This window comes from Pholis gunnellus (genome assembly GCF_910591455.1).
Source record: "Pholis gunnellus genome assembly, chromosome: 6".
Taxonomy (NCBI): Eukaryota; Metazoa; Chordata; class Actinopteri; order Perciformes; family Pholidae; genus Pholis; species Pholis gunnellus.
The window spans coordinates 18,689,960-18,708,992 of record NC_136532.1 but is presented as its reverse complement, the minus strand read 5'-3'; the positions used below and the strand labels follow the sequence as shown (position 1 = coordinate 18,708,992).

At 41.0% G+C, this 19,033-nt stretch overlaps 3 protein-coding genes across 4 annotated transcripts; all 3 read left to right on the top strand.

Annotated features, from left to right (window-relative positions):
• Positions 1–1,009: 1,009 nt before the first annotated feature.
• Positions 1,010–2,756, top strand: cox6a1 (cytochrome c oxidase subunit 6A1). The gene is made up of 3 exons (XM_079161716.1): positions 1,010–1,132; positions 2,193–2,335; positions 2,443–2,756. Exons 1-3 carry the CDS (start codon positions 1,024–1,026, stop codon positions 2,530–2,532), a joined length of 342 nt encoding a protein of 113 aa, XP_079017842.1. The 5' UTR covers positions 1,010–1,023; the 3' UTR covers positions 2,533–2,756.
• A 1,424-nt stretch (positions 2,757–4,180) lies between these two features.
• LOC306698011 (uncharacterized protein) lies at positions 4,181–6,770 on the top strand. Its single transcript, XM_079162148.1, has 7 exons — positions 4,181–4,320; positions 4,434–4,608; positions 4,742–4,812; positions 4,897–5,067; positions 5,146–5,243; positions 5,683–5,748; positions 5,834–6,770. The coding sequence occupies exons 1-7, from the start codon at positions 4,305–4,307 to the stop codon at positions 5,975–5,977; spliced, it is 741 nt and encodes a 246-aa protein (XP_079018274.1). The 5' UTR covers positions 4,181–4,304; the 3' UTR covers positions 5,978–6,770.
• A 2,596-nt stretch (positions 6,771–9,366) lies between these two features.
• Positions 9,367–15,097, top strand: hps4 (HPS4 biogenesis of lysosomal organelles complex 3 subunit 2). 2 transcript variants are annotated; one of them, XM_079162025.1, is made up of 12 exons: positions 9,367–9,706; positions 10,128–10,218; positions 10,312–10,455; positions 10,552–10,659; positions 10,920–11,036; positions 11,516–11,610; positions 11,699–11,771; positions 12,113–12,216; positions 12,306–12,936; positions 13,178–13,304; positions 13,642–13,753; positions 14,076–15,097. In XM_079162025.1, the coding sequence occupies exons 1-12, from the start codon at positions 9,675–9,677 to the stop codon at positions 14,245–14,247; spliced, it is 1,806 nt and encodes a 601-aa protein (XP_079018151.1). In that variant the 5' UTR covers positions 9,367–9,674; the 3' UTR covers positions 14,248–15,097. The 2 variants fall into 2 exon arrangements, with proteins under 2 accessions (XP_079018151.1, XP_079018152.1); XM_079162026.1 differs by lacking the exon at positions 14,076–15,097 and adding an exon at positions 13,431–13,457 and having other exon boundaries at positions 13,642–13,744.
• The last annotated feature ends 3,936 nt before the right edge of the window (positions 15,098–19,033 follow it).

Below are 19,033 nucleotides of genomic sequence, written 5' to 3'. Positions count from 1 at the left end.
CTGAAAACGAGCAGATTCTATTGGAAAATACTTTTTTTTAAAAACTTTTTAATGCAGTTAGTAAATTATATGTCCAACTATGTTGCTTCCATTTGTAATAGAAAAACTTAGTTTATAAAGTATTCAGTCCATAGTTTTGGCAATTAAGAGGTCAACCAAATCTGCCTTGTTTGTTTTCAAGCCTAATATGTTAACTATTAACGGCTCAATACATAAAAGGGATTTCTGCCGTTATATACTGTATGATACACAAATGGGTTTGAATACATGCAGCTAATTCTACTAAATGTTTTGCTAAATTTAAATTATGATAAATGATTGTCTTCATTGATATCCTGACTATCTAGTGTATAATTTATGGTGTTATTTGTACATGCACGACAGGGATTAATGCACATTCCTACACAGTTATGGATTAATATAAATGATAAAAAGAATGACTGCAAAGTCATTTCAAGAGCAAACAAAGTGAACATTAATCACTTACCTTCATCAACCAGAATCTATCAGAATCTCTCAGGTTGGACTCTGATCATGAGATCACACAAAGTCCTCCCCTTTAAAGAGAAACACTTTAAACACACCATTTTGAAGGTATCTATCATTCAGTTTTACATTTTACATTTACAATTTACATAATAAAACAGGAAATAAGAGTTTGTTCTGTTTTGTATGATTTTGTAAGTTTGAGTTACCACTATGTATTCCTGTGAGTGAAAACCAGCTTCCCCATACCGTAGAACTTGTTTTACTTGTGACTTTATACAAAGCAATGTCTTCTTGCAATCTTTTATCTATGAGGTGCATTTCATTCAAAGAGTGGTTTTCCCTTCACACACTGATTCATTTGGATTGGTTAAACCTTTAATGGCAGAACGACAGCAAACTTGAACTGAGTTTTTCTACTGAGTCGCTGTAGTTCACAGTCTCACCGCTTGGTGGCTTAGTGGAGCTGTCTGACTTCCACGTGACACTTCTAATCAAATGAATTCCTTCCGGTCTCCGAGCCTCTCAGAAAGGAAAATGGCGGCTGTCGGACGCGTCTCTCAAATGTTGCTACGGTCTTATTTGACCCAGACCCGGCGTCAGCTCTCTGCCGCTGCTGCTGCTGGCGGACACGGCGAGCAAGCAGGTGATTGTAGCGCGACATTTTAATCCTTTATTTGTATTTAATGTCATTCATTTTTTACCTAACTTCTGATGTTTTGACAGTGACCTTGCTGAGCTAACGTTAGCTGGTTTAGCATTAGCAGTAGCGTTTGAATCCTTGAGCCGACAACACGTAAAAGAAGCGGCTCAAAATATTGTCTTTCTGACCTAAAGACGTTGTCATGTGAACCTGCCACTTCATTGAAACATCCACGTGACTCGTGCAGTCTTAATGTAGTTCAAATGAACTTAAGTTCGTTCTTTATATGGCTTTGAAGTGGAGCAGGGTCACGAACGATGTGTCCTGTGAGCTAAAGAGCAACAACATGGTCCTATCAGCTCTATTTAAATATACAATTATATTACTATTACTCATTATAATTATTACATTAATAAAACTCCATCTAGTAAGATGCTCCTATATCTTTTAAAGGCTGAAAGTTGAATATGTCACCTTGGTTTTAAGTTTAAATACCAAGGTAGCATTTTATATATATATATATATATATATATATAATATGTAAGTGGTATAATGTCCTTGAAATACATGATCACGAAACTGCACATTTATTCAATCAAAAAGCAATAAGTAAGTAATAACTTTTACCATTTATTTCCCATCGATGTGTATTTTGCTGGAACTGATGAAGAACTTGTTATTAAATGATTATGTGACTTTTCTTTAGTTATACAGGAAACATTTAGCATCACACATTGCTGTCTTTTGCTCACAATGACAGTAGAAAGTGTACTGCCTCGTAGCGTCCAGAGATATAAGCTGGTGGCCTTCCACATTTTAACTCTGGTAAAGCGCACACTCTGGGTAGTAGCGTGAGGTCACCTATCCAACATTTATGTGTAACATTAAGTAATGTCAGATTTGGTGGGTGCAGTGTTAATACATTATGAAACTTCACTTTCATATATCCTATTAAAGTGTCTTTTGCCTTAAAAGCACATTTATCCCTAATGTTTCATGTGATTGGATTTCAGGTTGCTTTTTTTTTGTTGTCAAACTAATAATTATTGTCTGTCTCTTCCAGCCAAGACATGGAAGATCATCTCTTTTGTGGTTGCCCTCCCTGGTGTTGCGGTGTGCATGTTGAACATGTACCTCAAAGAGCAGCAGCACTCCCATGAACAGCCAGAGTTTGTCCCTTACTCCCACCTTCGCTTTCGCAACAAGGTCTGACTTCATGCAACATAAATTATTCACATTAAAAAATGCCACAGTTGTCTATATTTTTACTGGATTATGTGTTTCATTCATTTTTTCTTTTTTTTTCTTTACAGCGCTTCCCTTGGGGAGATGGCAACAAATCCCTTTTCCACAATCCACACTTGAATGCTCTTCCTGGCGGCTATGAGGGCCACGATGAGTAAAATCCTTCCTCCAGACCTCCTAACGGGCATGGGGACCAGTCCTCCCTCAGCGTTTGTTATTGGACCACACTTCTATTTACAGTTTACTCTTCATCTTTGTTGTGTTTACCTCTGTGCTCTCAACAGGGGGCACCTGAACCAACAGTTCCTTTATTCTGGACCATTGAGCAACATGTCAGACTGATCCTGAAATAACATAAATAAAGTAATTATTATTACCTCAATTCATGTTTTATTTCTTTTGTGTTTTTCACCTCCAATGTATTTAAGCACAGGAAACATTTTTAGAGGTCCCAGCAGTAACAACATAGGTGTAAATAAATAAATGAAGGCTGGTTGAATTCTGCCATGGCTTACTGAGAACATAATACAATGGAGCTATTGTTCATATTATTTGAAACACCTACAGCTTTCCAATCTCACTTCCTATTTAAAGGTGCAATATACAGGATTCAGATCCTTAATATAGCAGGAAACAAGAATGAACTATTTAAAGATCTATTGGAGTAATGTCTCCCTGAGCAATGAATGAATTTGCTCTCCCTCTACATCACAGTCATTTAGCTGATGCTTTTATCCACAGCGACTTACAAGTCAGACGCTATCATACCGTAGGTACAGCTGTGGTGTCTTGCTCAAGGACACATCGTCATGCAATCAGTGGCGCCAGGGCCGGGGTCTGTTTTGAGAGACGGCCCTGCTCTCCACTCAGCCACAGTCGCCCCCTCTAGGTGTGTGTGTGTTATCCGAGCTTCTTGTTTCTTTGTTGACATAGCCGGGCCGGCTGTGCACACTTTTAGTGCATGTTTGTCGATGTGAGGAGGCCCCACTGGCTCCCACGGCTGCTGCTCTGCAGTACGGTGGCGGTTACAGCTTGAGAGGCAATAGAAATGCTGTAATTGTGTGTGTAGCACCTTTTAATGTATTTAGCATTTAAAGCCCCTCCTGACCCTTTGTTCATTCATACAGGCAAGTTCACATATGGCTGATTTGGCCTTGAGGAGTGAAAACGTGTACGAACTATGATTGACATCTCCCTCCCTCACACCTGCGACGGTGGGAAACATTTCACCTAAAAATGTAAATGGCATACAGTGATGCAACATAATTACCAGCCTTTGAATTCATGTCCCTTTTCACAATTGAGTGTTAAATGTTTTTACATAGCTGCATACACTGATTAAAGCTTGTCTATAAATGTTAAATTCTGGAGAAATAAAAGGCTGAGGCTGAACTTTAAATTGGAAATAAAGTGAATTCAAATAATCATCAAACACAGTGTAGTTACATTTGTGAAATGTGCACATATCTGGCTATTATATCCTTCACTTATGTTTTACTTATCTGTTATTTCACATAACGTTATTTATTGCATTTAGACGAGATGTCTCGTGTGGAACAATGGTAAATATCTAGTAGCATGATGTAGACCTGTTTCACGTGACTCGCTCTTTGTTACAGACTCCACCTCTTTCACGTGAACGCGCCTTAAGCCGAATTAGAAAATCCTGGGTTAACAAAGCTAGCTGATAACTAGCTTCACAACACCGGTTGTCGTTTAATCCGTTTCCGTAGCTTGGACAGTTATTGATTAATGTTGAAGCGTGCCTTGACTAAACTGCACTATTTATTACGATCGGGTTTATTCCGTGTGAAGACCGTGGGTAACGATTTGATTACTAAATCGAGCATTGAAACATCTCGGATAACTGCGCGCACCCGCTCGGTCACAAGGGAAAAGCAATCGCACGCCGAAACCCGGATCATTATAAATGAACACAGACAGAGGTGAGGAGACCGTGTTCATGATCTCATCTCATGAAATATACTGAAACAATAATCATTTAGACTCGCAAACATGTATATTTACAGGTCCTTTATTTTTGTGTTTTTTTTAATAGATTTCCAGATGATGAGAAAACAGGAGAGGGCACATTTCTTCAGCTCTAAAGAGCAGGAACTCATCTTGAAGTTGTATGAAGAAGAGAAAGAGATATTGACAGCCAAATCAAACACTACCAGTGCCTCTAAACTTAGAGAAGAAGCCTGGCAGAGAATTGCTGATAAAATAAACACGTAAGAAGATTTATTCACATAAGTGTGTCTAATTAAACTTGGTTTAAAATATTACTCACTCTAATATTTGGACTTTACAATAATTTCACCATCACTGACACATAACCTTTTATTATTTTTCACGACTTCCCAGGGTAACGGACAGCGGCTACAAAAGGTCGTGGCAGCAAGTGAAAGTCAAACATAAAAATATAGTGCAAACAGGTAACCTTGTTCGTGCAAGTCTACATGTTCCATCATAATAATGTCCAGGGTAGTGTTTCACCTCTCAGGTCTGTGCTCATTCAGCAAAAAGAAGACAGGTCGAGGTGATGAGGAATGAAGGGGATTCAGCAACGCCGTCGCTGACTTCTGCAGAGGAGGATGTGCTGCAGCACAAAGACAACAGGCTGAGAGTGGAGGTCCTAGGAGGTGCTTGTATTGAGCCACTGACTGGATCCGACAGCTCATTTATTAGTGGTACGTGAACTTGTAGTCTGATTGAAACTTGAAAGAATTTCCCCTTGTCTAACTCCATGTTGGGCCCCGCCCATACAGTCTCCGGCCATCCTGTCCTCCTCTTGCCTGTAACAAAGACTGAACCAGAGAGCCTGAGCAGTGATGAGACAGACGTCAGTGACACTCATTTTGAAGGGGTAAGTGCTGCTGAACATGTTTCATTTTTTAGCAGCCCTGTCCCTCCACACAAGTGTACTTGTGTGTACTTTTGTTTCCTAAATGTGCGGTTTAACTTATTTACTTCATTCATTCACCTTTAACTCTTCTATTTACATGTGTTTTTATTATGTGTGGTTAGTTATGAGTGGTTTTTATCTTGTGTGTCTTGTTTTTTATTGGTAGTGCGTCAGATCAAATCGCCCCTCTGGGACAAATAAAGGTCTTGAACTTCAACTAAATAACTAGTAGTTAGTAGTTATAAATAAGTAGTTTCAAACTGCAACCATAATCTGGGAGAAAACGTTTCTCTGGAAACTAATTGAGAGTGCAGTTTAGTTCCAATGCGTAATTTTATAGGAGACGGGGTTGTTTTTTTAGGCTTTTGAACACTAACCATATAGACGTTATTTTTTGTAGGATGTGCACAGCTTCCAGGAGAGGGATAACTCAGCTTGTGCTACAATCAGTGGAAGAAGTGCTGTGGTGAGTTTTGTTTCAGTGGTGGGTTAAGGTAGTGACAACGAATAAGAACAATACGAGCTCATGTGTTGTTTCATTTCTTTTGCAGAGGCAGACAGACGATATAAGAACCCTTTACTGCTGCTACCTCAAGAAGGAGATAGAGAACCGGGACCAACAGATGGCATACAGAGCACTTAAAATGAGGAAGATGGAGAAAGAAATGTTATTACTTGATAAGCAGCTGCTGTGACCATGCAAAGAAATGCCAATGTTTTACCTCACTATTATAATATGTTAAAACAATGTTTTATTTATTCCTGGTCTGACAATTTGTCATATAAACTCGGGGGGAGTTAACTGCAATGGGGCAGCAATGTCTTTTGTGTGTCGTATCTTGTTGTTGCGGTACTGCACTGTGCGACTCTACACATGCAGCAGCACACAGGGCCTCCTAGTGCAGTCAGCAGATGTTGACAGTATTGGAATCTTCCCTTTAGTTGCCCACATGTTACTTCAATCCCGAAATTGTCTCGGCAAGAGTTGCCACAAGGTGGGCTTAAGGCCCGGTGAGACTTCAGGGCAGTGTCATGAAGATGTGGAGCCTCTGTGGAGGCGCTGTGTAAACCCTGTTCCCAAGAAGAATTTCATCATCAATGAAATCACTGTGCATTGACACACAAACTGTACTCCAGCACATTGGATTTAAAAATGAATGAATTAAACAATGAATGACTTCAATACGGGAAACCTACATCCACATCCGAAGAGTACTCTAGGAACTGTTTATTTCATATTTGGTTGCAAATCCTTTGTTGTGACTTTTTTCGCGAAGTTTGGTGTTCAGCAAGTGAAACACATTCTCAGTTGGATTGAGATCAGGTAACTTGGCTATTCAAGAACACGTTTTGGTTGCCTTGTGTGTGTGATTTAGACACATTGTGGAATCACAGATAATGTGAAGTAAAAAAGTTCAAACTAATTCCTGTGGCATACGGTACTTTATTCTTTGCCTTAGAGATAACAAGTATTGCTCTAAATTATGAGGCTGCCTCTTCATTTACACCATGCAAGGTCTTTCTACATTCTTTCTTTAAATGCCTAGAGAAAATGTCTTTGGTTCATATTCAGACAAATCTTTCTAATAAATGGAGGAAAGTTGTTTGTGGTCCTTTTGTTGTTCAGACATACAATGAACATATATTTAAACCAAATGGTGAATCAGAAAACAAATCAAATATAATCTGTGACCTGTCTTCACTCTGGTATTAAACTCCAGTGACGTTGAGGATTGTATCCGTTTTGGTCTCCTAAAAATACATTATTCAGTGTTCTGTTGTACTTAGTCCCACCCTTTCGTCTTTCTTCTGGATGCAATAAGCCAAAAAACAAGATGGCGACGGCTAAAATATTGAACCCAAATGGCACTCCACAAATGAGACATAGCCTGTCTGCGTAGTTATAAAATGTTGGATGTGCACAGACAGGTGAGAACCTGCTACACAGAACCCTTTGAAGGTTCTGACTGAAATGGGCTAAATATTATAGTATAGTGTGCAATAAAAAGATAATTGCAAAGTAATACAGAAAAAATGTAATAAAATGATCATTTAATGTAGTATTACATAAAATGTCATAATATAGTTTGACAAAATAAGAGTAATGATATAGTTTTCCATAAAAGAGTCATAGTATAGTATTTCACAAAAACGTTATTTAAATGCCATTATATAATGTGCTGTAAAAGAGTCATAAAAAGTCATGGCCATACACAAATGTAATGTCATAATATATAGTGTATATTGCCATTAAAGTGGCATAAAATGTCATAGAATAGTATTTCTTAAAACATTTTTTTTTAAGTATCATATGATAGTTTGCAAGAAGAGTATGTCATAAAAATGTCCTAACCAATCTAATAAAAGATGTCTAGTATTTCTAGTATTTCATAGAAAATACAGAAACATATAGCATAGTATGCCATAAAATTATCTTTATAAAAATGATAAAATATAAAATCCGGATATGCCATATCATTGTATAGTATGTCGAAAAAAATAGATCAATGTGTAAAAAGTGTTATAAAAAGTCATAGTATAGTATGTCAAAAATAGCGATAAAGAAGTCACGTTACAGAAGATCATCATGTGCTGTAAATTAAAACAGCGCCTAAACTAATGAAACCAATGCTGAACATGTATACACATGCAGAGATTAATAACCGTAACAAACCATATTTAAGCAAGATAAAATGTATCAACATCATGTATGAAGTCTGTAACATTACCGGAACTTACAGAATCGTCTAACTGCACCCAGCTTCATTATTTCAAAACATGTGTTGCTTAAACGCTTCAATCTTACACTAATTGTGAGTATTGTGTTTCCCATCGGCCACTTTGTTTTTCTTTCCTCCTAATGTTGTTCATGAGCCTGTATGTGTGTCATAAAGTGCTCATCAACAGGTGGCGTTGATTTCCTCTGACTATAACAGCAGGAAAATAATAACAAAACGATTTCAAACGTCCTGTTCCTTCTCACAATAAACTTTCATTATTTGGTTGACTTTGACCGCTGGTCGTTTGTTTATTCGCACCAAACCACCAAAGACCTTAGTATAAACACGGTCCCCCCGTAAATTACGCCCCTGCTGCTGAGCTCTGCACTCCTGCACGGAGGTTTGGACAAATTCAAGATGGCGGGCTGCTTAGCGACTCTACACAATTTTATCTCCAACGATTAAGGTTGTATCGAAGATATAGATCCGAGTCCTGACTTGAGAATAGAGAGGAAGCATGGACAGATCTCTCCTGATCAGTTGACTCCGGTTTGATCGCGCTTTAATCCAGCCATTGGCCGTCAATTTCTGAAGGCATCCTCAATCGAGCATTGAAAATAGGATTCACTATGGCTTCAAAGGAAGATGTACTGTAAGGTTCATTTCATACGCAGTCTCTTGCCATGTATGTTCAATGTAAGCACACGTGTAATCCCCTGCATATTACATGTCTGGCTGTGTTTTCCTTTCTTTTCAATAATTTAAAAGCTTGTAATTAAATCTCCATATAAAGGAGAATTTCCAGTGTAATCATGCACAGTATCGAGAGGTTATAGTGTACATGTAGGAATAACAGGGGCTTCTATGATACCACAGCTACCTTTTGTGGTCCTTCTGAAGTACCTTTACTGTACTCAAATAGGCTACATAGGCTTATGTACAATTTGATGGCACCTGTCCGTTACCAGAGTATTTCCATACTATATACATCTGACAACTATACTGTGAAGAGCAAGATTTGACATAGAAAGCATAATCATTTCATAAAATATGATCCTTTGCACCAGACTGAGATATCCAAAAGTAAAGTTAGATCTAGCTTCACGTCACCCCCTGCGACATTAATATGTTGTCTACACATAAATTCATCAGTATTCATGTAGAACAACTTTTACTTGTAATGCTTTTTATCTATTGACGTAGTGCGACTCATAGCCTGCTTAAAGTAAGTTGTGAGTATATACTCCGCCACTATGGCTTGTTGAGTGTTTCGTAATGGCCACTAGTTTGTCCCTGTAAGCTTGCCATACTTTCACATGACTTCCACTCACGTTACGTGTGACTGACTGACCCGCATTCCTCAAGTGGCGCTAACTCTGTCAAACTGACTACCTTTAGTAGCAATTGCACGTTAAAAGTGGATGAGAACACTGTCCGTTGCTGCTGTCGCGCGCGTGTGTGTGATATTTAATATCATCTTTGTTTTGTTTGTGCCAAACAGCTGACAGCCTGCAGCGCGTCGGAGGATTTGTAACATCTCTCTCGAAGTCGCAGTTCTACTTTTTTTTTGTTGTCAGACTGAATCTTCAGTGTGTCCGGTAGGAAATACATGGGTCTAGGATAACGGATGACCTGAGCGACATCTAGCTTCTTTTCTGGGCTTCTCTTGGTGATGACTGAGTTCATGCAGCCAGACTCCAGAAGGTAAGATCAGCTGAGACCATCTATCTGCAGGATGGTATAAAGGCTCACTTCTGCTTACTGCTGTCTGCAGTGCGTGAAAAAACAAACCACTACTCTGATCTTTGTGTGTGCATTCTCTGTCCGCCTCTATAAACGAAGTAATACTGATTATTATTGTACACCAAACATACGACATGCACATTGCATTACACAAGCAGCCACGCACTATTTTGTCCAACATATTTCACGTAGTCATATCTTATGCATATTAATTTTATGTTCTCTGTAATATTGTGAAATGTTAATATTATATAGGTGGAGGCTTCAAATAAGCCCAGTTGGCTTTTTTGCCTCTTCCTGCACTGTGATATTATTTATCTCCGTTATGTTGATATTAATTGTGCAAAAATAAATAAACTTTCTTTGTGTATTTACTTTACAGGTGTACTTATTTCTTCCTCTATGATGGATCCAAAGTCACAGGAGAGGGTGATCCTACAAGAGAGGGAATCTGCTACTTCTACCCTGAAGAGGTTTGACACTATGACACATTATTACATATGATAATGATTATCTAATGCTTCTTTATGTGCTTCAATGTTAGTTTCTGCATCTATTTCTGCCAGACCCCTGTAGATGAGCAGGAGCTGCTCTGTGGTCAGCTTGCTGGCGCGGGCCGCTGTGTCTCTGAGCTCTCCTCCTCCCCTGTGCGCATACTAAGGCTGCGCCGCATCAAGTTTTCCATCCGCATGAAAGATGACTTTTTCTGGGTGAGTGAGCACACAGGTGGTTCAGCTGCAACTTTTCAAAGATGTTTCTGACTGTGTGTGATGATTATTTTGGGGACATCTTTTGGTTCCTCCCAGGCTCTTGGCTGCTCAGTGGAAGTCCCCACCATCAGTGTCTGTGAGCTCCTGGATCAGCTAATAAACCTCTTTTGTTTCTACAATGGCTCTGTCCGACGGAGCTACCAGGTGCACTCTTCAGCGGTCTAGTTGTCTTACACCACAGTAACCTTGTTTTGTTTCTGGGTTGTCTCACAGATATTAAGATGTTTTTGTAAAGAAAGACTATCAATCTACAAAGAATCTGAGTAAAAGTCACATAATAAACAGAAACTAGGCAATAATTCTGTTTCAAACCAGCGGGTTATTTTGCTTATTTAGGGTAATTCTTTCAAATTGTGTATTTTAAAAGATCCATGCTGTAATTTAAACTTTGTTTTGCACTGTAGCTTAACAGTCAGGAAACTCTGGCTAGTCGATGGGCGCAGTACCTCTCACACCTGGAGTCAGGATCGTCAGAGCTTCATCACATCTTCAGCTGCTTGAGAACAATTGACTCCACTAATGTACGTACAAAATGGTGTCACAGTTCCACAATTCCTTTTCTAATGCTGCTGCTGCTGCTGCTGCACACCGAGATGTTCTCAGACAGGATATGACTATGTCACAATGTCTTGTAATATTGTGTAAGTGTTCAGTATGTCTTGGCAAACTTTCTGCATAGTCATTGCACCTAGAGAATAGATTTAGACAGGCACAAACTGCCAACCAAATGGGTTATTTTTAAAGCACATTTTGTAAAATACAATTCTCTAGATTTTGCACAATACACTGAGACATGCCAATTCTGTCACATTATACAATAGATGACGCAGCATAATACAAAATGTATCTTACAACACTGGCCGTGTCTTTGCATTAGTGTCTCTTGGTGTAACAACTGAACTTAATGAAGTTATTAGCCCATATATTGTATATTTATCACCTTTCAGAGTCTTTGCTTTTACATGAACTGAACGGTAACATTTTGAATTCTTGTCCCCAGATTGACCCACTTCTCCTGCTCAAAGCTGCCCTCATTCTCCAGGCCTGTCAGCGCTGCCCTCTAGTGTCAGCAGGCTGTATTCTTTTCAGAGGAAGGTGAGCTGACATTTTGACTGTACCTCTGTGGGATACCTTTTGGAAATAACAGGTTTGGAAATCTCACTTTTCGGCCTTTTCTCCACAGAGTTGTAAGCACGCAGATGTCTCCAGAGCTCACGATGAAGGTGATGGTTCATGAGAGTGAAACATACACCATGGTAAGATGCGATGGCAGGACTACGTGCTCAATTAAGCCTCACCAAGGGCCCCCAAACAGTTCTGTATAAAACATTTGAAGTAAACTAATCACTCTTTAATTTAACTAAATAATATAAAAAGTTGAGAACTGGCCAAGAACCAGTAATTTGGACTACCAAAGTGTTTCAGACATTTAAAAAAAAGACAGATTGCAAGACTAGCATTACTAAAAAAAAGTTTGACTTTTGTCTGAGAGTGGCTATCCAACTCTTGACGAGAAAGCCAATTAGCATATACAAAGTGTTGAACCATTCCTTTTAACAGTAAAAAGTCTCAAGCCAGTGTTTTTATTTGGATGCAGGCCCAGAGGTCCAACGGGCCGAGTACCGTCAGCTCCACCACTGTATTCCTGACCATGTCTGAGCTTCAGTATCTGCAATCCGCCCCCGTCGACAAAGATTTCAGGTAGCGTCTTCCCTCGCTGAGTTTCTGTTCTGTTTGCGTAGCATTTCCCAGATAATTCGGAGTGCCTGAAACTGTTTTCTGTCCTTCAGCTCCCGTTCTACTCCACACAAAAACACCCCCTTGAGAAAAACCCGCCTGTCAAGAACGTTATCCGACACTCCCTCCACTGAGTCAGAGTCGTCTGATACAGGTTCCTCCCAGTCTCCCCAGAAGGTGTCCTTCAGTCCTCACTTGTCTGACAGCTCCGTGTTTAGCCCAGATCCATCGCAGAGCTCCGCTGACCCCCCACCGCAGCAGCTAGAGTCCCCTTTCTCAAACGGAAAACACTCCCCTGTAGCTGAGGAGGAAGTGCTGGATTATCACAGCTTTCAAAGCAACGGAGATGGAGTCGGTTCGATGCTTAATGAAGGCGACAGCTCATTGTATCTAAATGGAGGCGGAGGAGATGGAGACACAGCTTGTGGGACAGTGTTTGACTTCAGCGGGGCTGAGGACTCACATGGCGATAACGTTTTGGAAGAGGTCAGCGGAGGTGGCTGTGGAAATGTTCAGGGCCACGAGGCAGAGATACCAGATCCTCGTCGCTCTGGTGCTCTTGAGAGCCAAGAGGAGTGTCCGCTGATTCCCATGACGCTGTACCTGCACCGGGTGAAAGGCTTGGTGCTGGCTCTGCTGGTGGAGCCTCACTTCTTGAGTGACACAGATTCTATGGAGGAAGTGGTGAGAAACAACGGGAACCGTAATAATAATTTCTCTCATTTTTTGTCACATTAGGATATTGTAAGTTTTTGAAAAAAAAACGATGCACTTTAGTTCTTTTGAGGAGGACAAAAAGAAACTTAATGACACAGCTGATACACATCGCAATGCCTCCCTCAGTAATCCACCAGCTGTACATGAGTGCACTACGTTTGTCTTGGTAATGCTAACATATGGCTCTTCCTCTATGGTTTGTATCCAGTATCACAGCAGCCTGGCGTCACTCAATGGACTGGAGGCCCATCTGAGGACCATCTCTCCAGGGGCCCCGGGCACTCCAGGACCCTACATCTTTGCCCACTTTGACTGCATTCAGAGCACGCTGACAAGTGAGGCTCCCATAACACTTCAAACTATCTCCTCTCTTCGTTCACTCTTAGTCTCTCTCTTGTTCTTAACTCGCTTTGCATCTTTGTTGCATTTCTAATAATTCCTGAAAATTCTGTCTTTCCCAGTTTCCCGCTTTTCACTTTTCTTCTAGAGTGAGTATCTTCTGCCCGGCCGTCTCTACCTGGGGACTAGGGGGGTTGTTTATATTTGTTTTTGCATGAGCTGATGGCTAATTAGTACGACTGTGATCAGCATTCCTTTGTGCAGCAGGCATGCATGTCCAGGTTAATGTGCCACTGTGGGTACTGAGTCTCTTGTTATTGTGTGTCACTGCAGCCAACCTGTCTGGTCGACCGGGGGGAGCCCCAGAGCGTCCTTTTGTGAGAGCCACATCACTTCTTCACTCACATTTCTGTAACACTGAAACTCTGCAGGAGGCTATTATCAGGTCAGTACGGCAGTGACTTGATGATGGTGGTTGTTGGGTGGGGGGTGGGGGGGGGTAGTTCTCGTGCCTTTCATGGCTCCTCAAGTAGAAGTCGGGGGTTGGGGGTTGGATCTGTCAATTCATCTGGTCTATCGGTCACATCCCACCAATCCCTAAATGTTCTTCCTCTAGATGGATCTTCCTCTAGATCGCACTCCCAACAACTCACATTTACTGGAAGAGAAAGTTCTGATGTTTTGTCTTATTTATGTCACTTTGCTCTTTTGCATAACATGTCTTCATCCTACAATCTTGAATTGTAAATGTGACATTTTCACCGCAGGAGTGCTGGAGCTGCGGTGTATGGAACCCGCAGCGTGGCCCAGGAAACTTACTTCCAGCAGCATGGGGGATCGCTAAGGAACTCCGGCATCCCTAACCACCAGGACAGTGCTTTCTCGCTTCCCGGTAAGGCACGACACAGACTGCTGAAACACGGGGTTAACCTGCTCTGACGGGACAGCGTCGCGGCGTCTGCTGTGTTCTCTTAAGATATGAAAAGCTGCCTTGTGAGTAACCTTAAAATGAACGGAGAAAAGCTGAGGATATGATTTTAAAGCGTTTTTTGTTGCTGCTGCGGTTTACTTTTCCCCACAGCAGATTGTATGATATTAGCATCTGCTGTGCTATAAAACCGTATGACACTCCCATTTATAGCAGAACTTTGCATTTTCTAAATTTGTATTATGAATGTCAGAGAGGATGGTTGGTTAAAGTTATGTAACGTACGTTTTGTTAACAATGAGGTTCCAGCCATAGTTTTAAGTTATTTTTTGTGCATGTTTTTTTTTTCTGTTATGCTCAAACATATTACCTCTTGTATCTAGAAGCACCATTTTGCCAAATTAAGCTCCTGTTAACACACTGCACACATTTTACAACCTTTTCACTTTGCAGGTATTTTCCTTTCATCATCACTGAAGCAAATGTAAAAATTCCTCTTACTTGTTTATTCATTTAATTTGACATTTTTACTAAAGCCAGGTTAAATCTTGATACTATTTAACTTCTTTTATACATGATCCTACTTTAACTCGCTGCGCACACTGCAACACTGTATTGGTTTATTATACAAATTTATACAATTATCTAAAACTTTTTATAGATATTTATTTGAAATCAACTCTTTGGTAGCATAACAAGTCTTATTTAACTACTCGGCTATTATATTTACTGTGTGTTTTTTTCATCAAAAGTGTTATTTGTTAAAAAATACTTTTATTGTAATGTTTGCAAAGAAAAGGTCCACTGTGATATGCTGTAGTGCATTATTAGTGGGTATTAAATGAATACATGATCCTCTCAGTGCTGAGTCTTGTGAGCTACTTTTGTCAATGCTTGTTTAAAACCACAGGGGCAACACGGCCTTATTAGGTCCATCAGCGGCCTGCATGTGAGCCTCCAATCGGGAGCCATTGTTTTTCACTTCAGGCTTAAAGCCTCGCATCATATGGTTACAACTGGTCCGAAGAGGGACGTGCGCAAAGCTATTTGAAAAGCCAAACACGTGCTCATAAAACGTTATTACTCCTGTTCTGTCCGAATGTTTCTGAGCTATACGTGTTGGTAAATATAATGGTTCTTGATGTTCCAGATATGGAGTCATTAGAGTCATTAGCCAAGTCGCTGAATTTGAATGGTTGGGGTCGGCGCTCTTCGGGGCGCCTCATTATGCAGGCGCATTAAAAGAAAGCAGTGGGGGGTAAATGGGTGGTTAAGGGCTCGAACAATAAGAGGGGCAGGGTCTGTGAGGAGGGTCGGGATTCAAATTCTAAGTGGTAAGATGTCCCCATTGTCAGTGGGATATATAGCAGGCAGAGAGAGTTGGCACAACAGAGAAGCTGCCTGTTATCCATCAGTGAGGATCCAAAGGCCAGGATTTAGAGATATAGCACCATGGCCTCCTCGCACTGCATATGGATTGCTATATTTCTTTTCTCGGTGATGACAAGGGACATTGGAGTATTTGGTCGCGCACTAGACAAGATGGGATTTCTGTCACAGTCCCAAAAAACTGCAGATGAATCCTCCGGACCAACTTTACGCATGGACTCGTTGAGGCGCGGGATCGCGGAGACGCACCTGGAGCGGTGCGCAGAGCTGGTGGCGCCTTGGCTGGAAACCACACAAGCTCCCGAGGATAATGCAACGCTATTGCAGCTCCGTGTTCGGCCCTTTTCACCGAGAGCCTCCCGGCACCCGGTTTTCCCAGGAAAATCTCTCTTCAGCTTTGTCCGACGGGTGTATCACTGCTGTCAGGAAGGAGTCAACTGCAGAAGCGTAAGAGGAATTCAAGGCCGATTGAGAGGAGGTAAGACGCAGTAGATCCAACTGAAACACATGCTATGTAATAATGAACTTTATTTGCTTATGGTCTAATGTAGAACTAATGTTGTGTTGGTCCTGGTAGAGATGATTTACTAAGAGACACACAGCGGCCCTTGATGGGTTGCAGAGCTCAACCCCCCAAAATTAAGATTGGGTTAAATTTCCATGTTTTAATTGCACAGTGGAGAAAAATTCAACTGCTTCAAAACACATTGTCATTACTTACATTTAGGTCACTTCTTCACCACGAAACATGCTCATTAGATTTGGAGATTTCTACAGCACACAAATTGTATGGAATATATAATGTAATAGAAAAAAAGAGCAGCTTGCTCATTAAAAGTATTTCAATTCATCGTCAAATTAACTTTGATTTAGGATGGGGATGAATGAGTAGGCTGCATCACTCAGCAGAGAGGAAGATGCAGCATCAAACCCGTATATTATGTTGAAAGAGTGCACGAATGTCATAAACTGTAGAAGTAAAAGCTAATGTGCTTGAAAAGCAGCTTGGAGGACATTAATGACTTGATGAATGCAGCTTTATAGAGGACCATGTTCTCTGCATACAAATGAGTCTTAATGTCCCCTCTGGGTGTTGATATCCTGCTGACAGATTAACAAGGTATTAGGAGTGAAACACATCTCTGTGGCAGAGATCCTACTCTGATCATGAGGTTTATTAATAAACTACAGCCTGGCATGAGTGTGTCTGTGACATGAAATGCTCCATCTTAAACTGCACTCTGTGCCTGAGCCTCTGACAGACTCCTGACTGCCTCTTTTCCTCCTCCTGCTCAGGCACAGATGTGGAGTTTCTCCTCACCAGGGACATTTTGTCGTTGACGATTATGAGAGCCGAGCTCCACCTCCAGCTTTCCAACCCACAACATCTGGATATCTATCCTGTGCTTTCATCTATGGCAAAGCGAGACCTACCAACAAGGTAAAAAGCTACGCTCACTGTGATCTTTACTTTTACACAAAGTCCTCATTTCAGTCTAAAAGCCTGTAAAGTCACCAAGCAGTTGCAGGCATGGAGGCTGGGAGTGTCTGGTTGTAACCCTGTTGTCTCTCGTCTCCTTTAGGTACAGTTTGTGGTCACAGGGCAACACGGTGGAGCTCAGAGTAGACCTGCTGTTCCTTTTCCAGAATCTGAAACAGGTGACGGGTGGTGCAGGAGGGGCTCACAGCTTGGAGAAAATGCGGCGGATGGCGTTTTCTTCCAGGAGGTATCCACCAGGAGAAAAGCCAGCTTCTGGGGCTCTGCATGACACCGATACTGATGTGTGGGGGGATGGGGTTGCCAGCACGCTGCCTGCTCCGGAGCTGGGCCTGGTCCTGGGCTGCAGTCAGGCTGCTTCGGGGGTATCCTGTGGAACTGGCGGTGTTCACCTCTCACACACACCCTTCATGGCTCTGTACTACCGATGAAGTCGGACTGGGACTGAACTGTGTTCTGCATGTAAACATTTCATCTGGTGAATCCATTTTCCAACTGAAAAGACATATAGCCTCAAAGCTTACAAGGAAATGATGCACTTCAATGTCAAAGCTATTAATTTATAAATGTAATTTTTTGTAAAATATAAATATATATACACACATGTTAATAGTCACTATGATATACTGTAACTTTATGGAGTTCTTTGGTTATTAAAGCTTGATCTAACAATGCCTCGTGATACCAGTGTGAGGCGATCTCTGTTCATGGACGTGATTCAGTCTTTGTTCAGCTGTGTTCCTCTTTTGGATATTCTGGTCCCAACACCTTTTAGATATGTGCTTCTGTTTAAAGAGGTATTCAGTTTGTGGGAAACGGTGGAAGAAAAGACACCTGGATAAACAAGGGGCTTGTACATGTGCTGTGCGCCTGTTGAACTTTGCTGTGACTACAGGAAATATTATTAGACAGTTTTTAAGTCACAGAGTTCCAAAATGCTCCAGACTTTGGATGCTGTGTGGAGTCACATGCCAAGTTACCTTACAAAGTACTCAACGGGGAACTCAGGGGTGTCCCGAGTGGAAAAACAGCAGCACCACATTCTGATAAAATAGCACATTTATTAAAAAGAGACAGCATTCATCAGCCTTTCCCATTTTAGATATATGCCACATCAGAGTAAGATCAGGGGTCTCAAATACATTTCTCAGTCCACCTGCTGCTGCTTACAGCCTCCAGAAGAGCACTCATATCAAACACATGTATATGTACAGTAGGGCTCATATTGAAGCACACACACACACACACACATACTGTCTCACACACTCGCACTGTGTGATCAATGGCTTTCAGACCTCGATGTTTGTGTGTGTGGGGTCGGCTGCCTGGACGGTGGACACGTGGGCAGATGTTTTGCTGTTCAAATTTGTCTCAGTTTAAATTCATCTCATGTTCAGTTGCTTTAAAAATTAGGGGGGAAAAAAAGGAGAAATGGCAACAAGCTGGAGATGGTCAACTCAAAGAAATTTACATTTATCACAGAGCTATTAACATTACTTTTTTAGGATGGACATTTCAAGACAATTGGGTGTCATGGCAGGGACTAATGATTGGGGACAACAAATCTGATGACAAGACTGCTTTACCAGACGAGAGAAAAGAAGAAGAAATTAAGAACCTCCAGCGTCACGTCAGGTGACTGTTAAAGAATTATGATGGAATGGCGGCAATTCTTTGGTTCTTGTGTGGAAAAAAAACAAAAACAGAGCAGATCTTCATTCCACTCTAGTTCATTCAGTTACGAGATGTGTTGACACTAACAGGTCCGACACAGGCTAGTGAGGAGCTAACTAGACTGAAACAGTTCACAGTTCTCCTACTCTCTATTAACCTTATCTTTTGTTTTTGACTGGCTTTGCTCCCAGAAAAGTTGAGTTTCAAGATATACTTCTGACATATGCCATTTACTC

What these genes read in the sequence shown, in the direction of transcription:
- cox6a1 (XM_079161716.1), top strand. Translation starts at nt 1,024, where the DNA reads ATGGCGGCTGTCGGACGCGTCTCTCAAATGTTGCTACGGTCTTATTTG. An exon ending in CGGACACGGCGAGCAAGCAG is followed by an intron (nt 1,133 to 2,192) that starts GTGATTGTAGCG and finishes TGTCTCTTCCAG; the next exon opens with CCAAGACATGGAAGATCATC. An exon ending in ACCTTCGCTTTCGCAACAAG is followed by an intron (nt 2,336 to 2,442) that starts GTCTGACTTCAT and finishes TTTTCTTTACAG; the next exon opens with CGCTTCCCTTGGGGAGATGG.
- LOC306698011 (XM_079162148.1), top strand. An exon ending in GTGACACTCATTTTGAAGGG is followed by an intron (nt 5,244 to 5,682) that starts GTAAGTGCTGCT and finishes TATTTTTTGTAG; the next exon opens with GATGTGCACAGCTTCCAGGA. An exon ending in TCAGTGGAAGAAGTGCTGTG is followed by an intron (nt 5,749 to 5,833) that starts GTGAGTTTTGTT and finishes TTTCTTTTGCAG; the next exon opens with AGGCAGACAGACGATATAAG.
- hps4 (XM_079162025.1), top strand. Translation starts at nt 9,675, where the DNA reads ATGACTGAGTTCATGCAGCCAGACTCCAGAAG. An exon ending in CTGTCCGACGGAGCTACCAG is followed by an intron (nt 10,660 to 10,919) that starts GTGCACTCTTCA and finishes TTTGCACTGTAG; the next exon opens with CTTAACAGTCAGGAAACTCT. An exon ending in CATTCAGAGCACGCTGACAA is followed by an intron (nt 13,305 to 13,641) that starts GTGAGGCTCCCA and finishes GTGTCACTGCAG; the next exon opens with CCAACCTGTCTGGTCGACCG.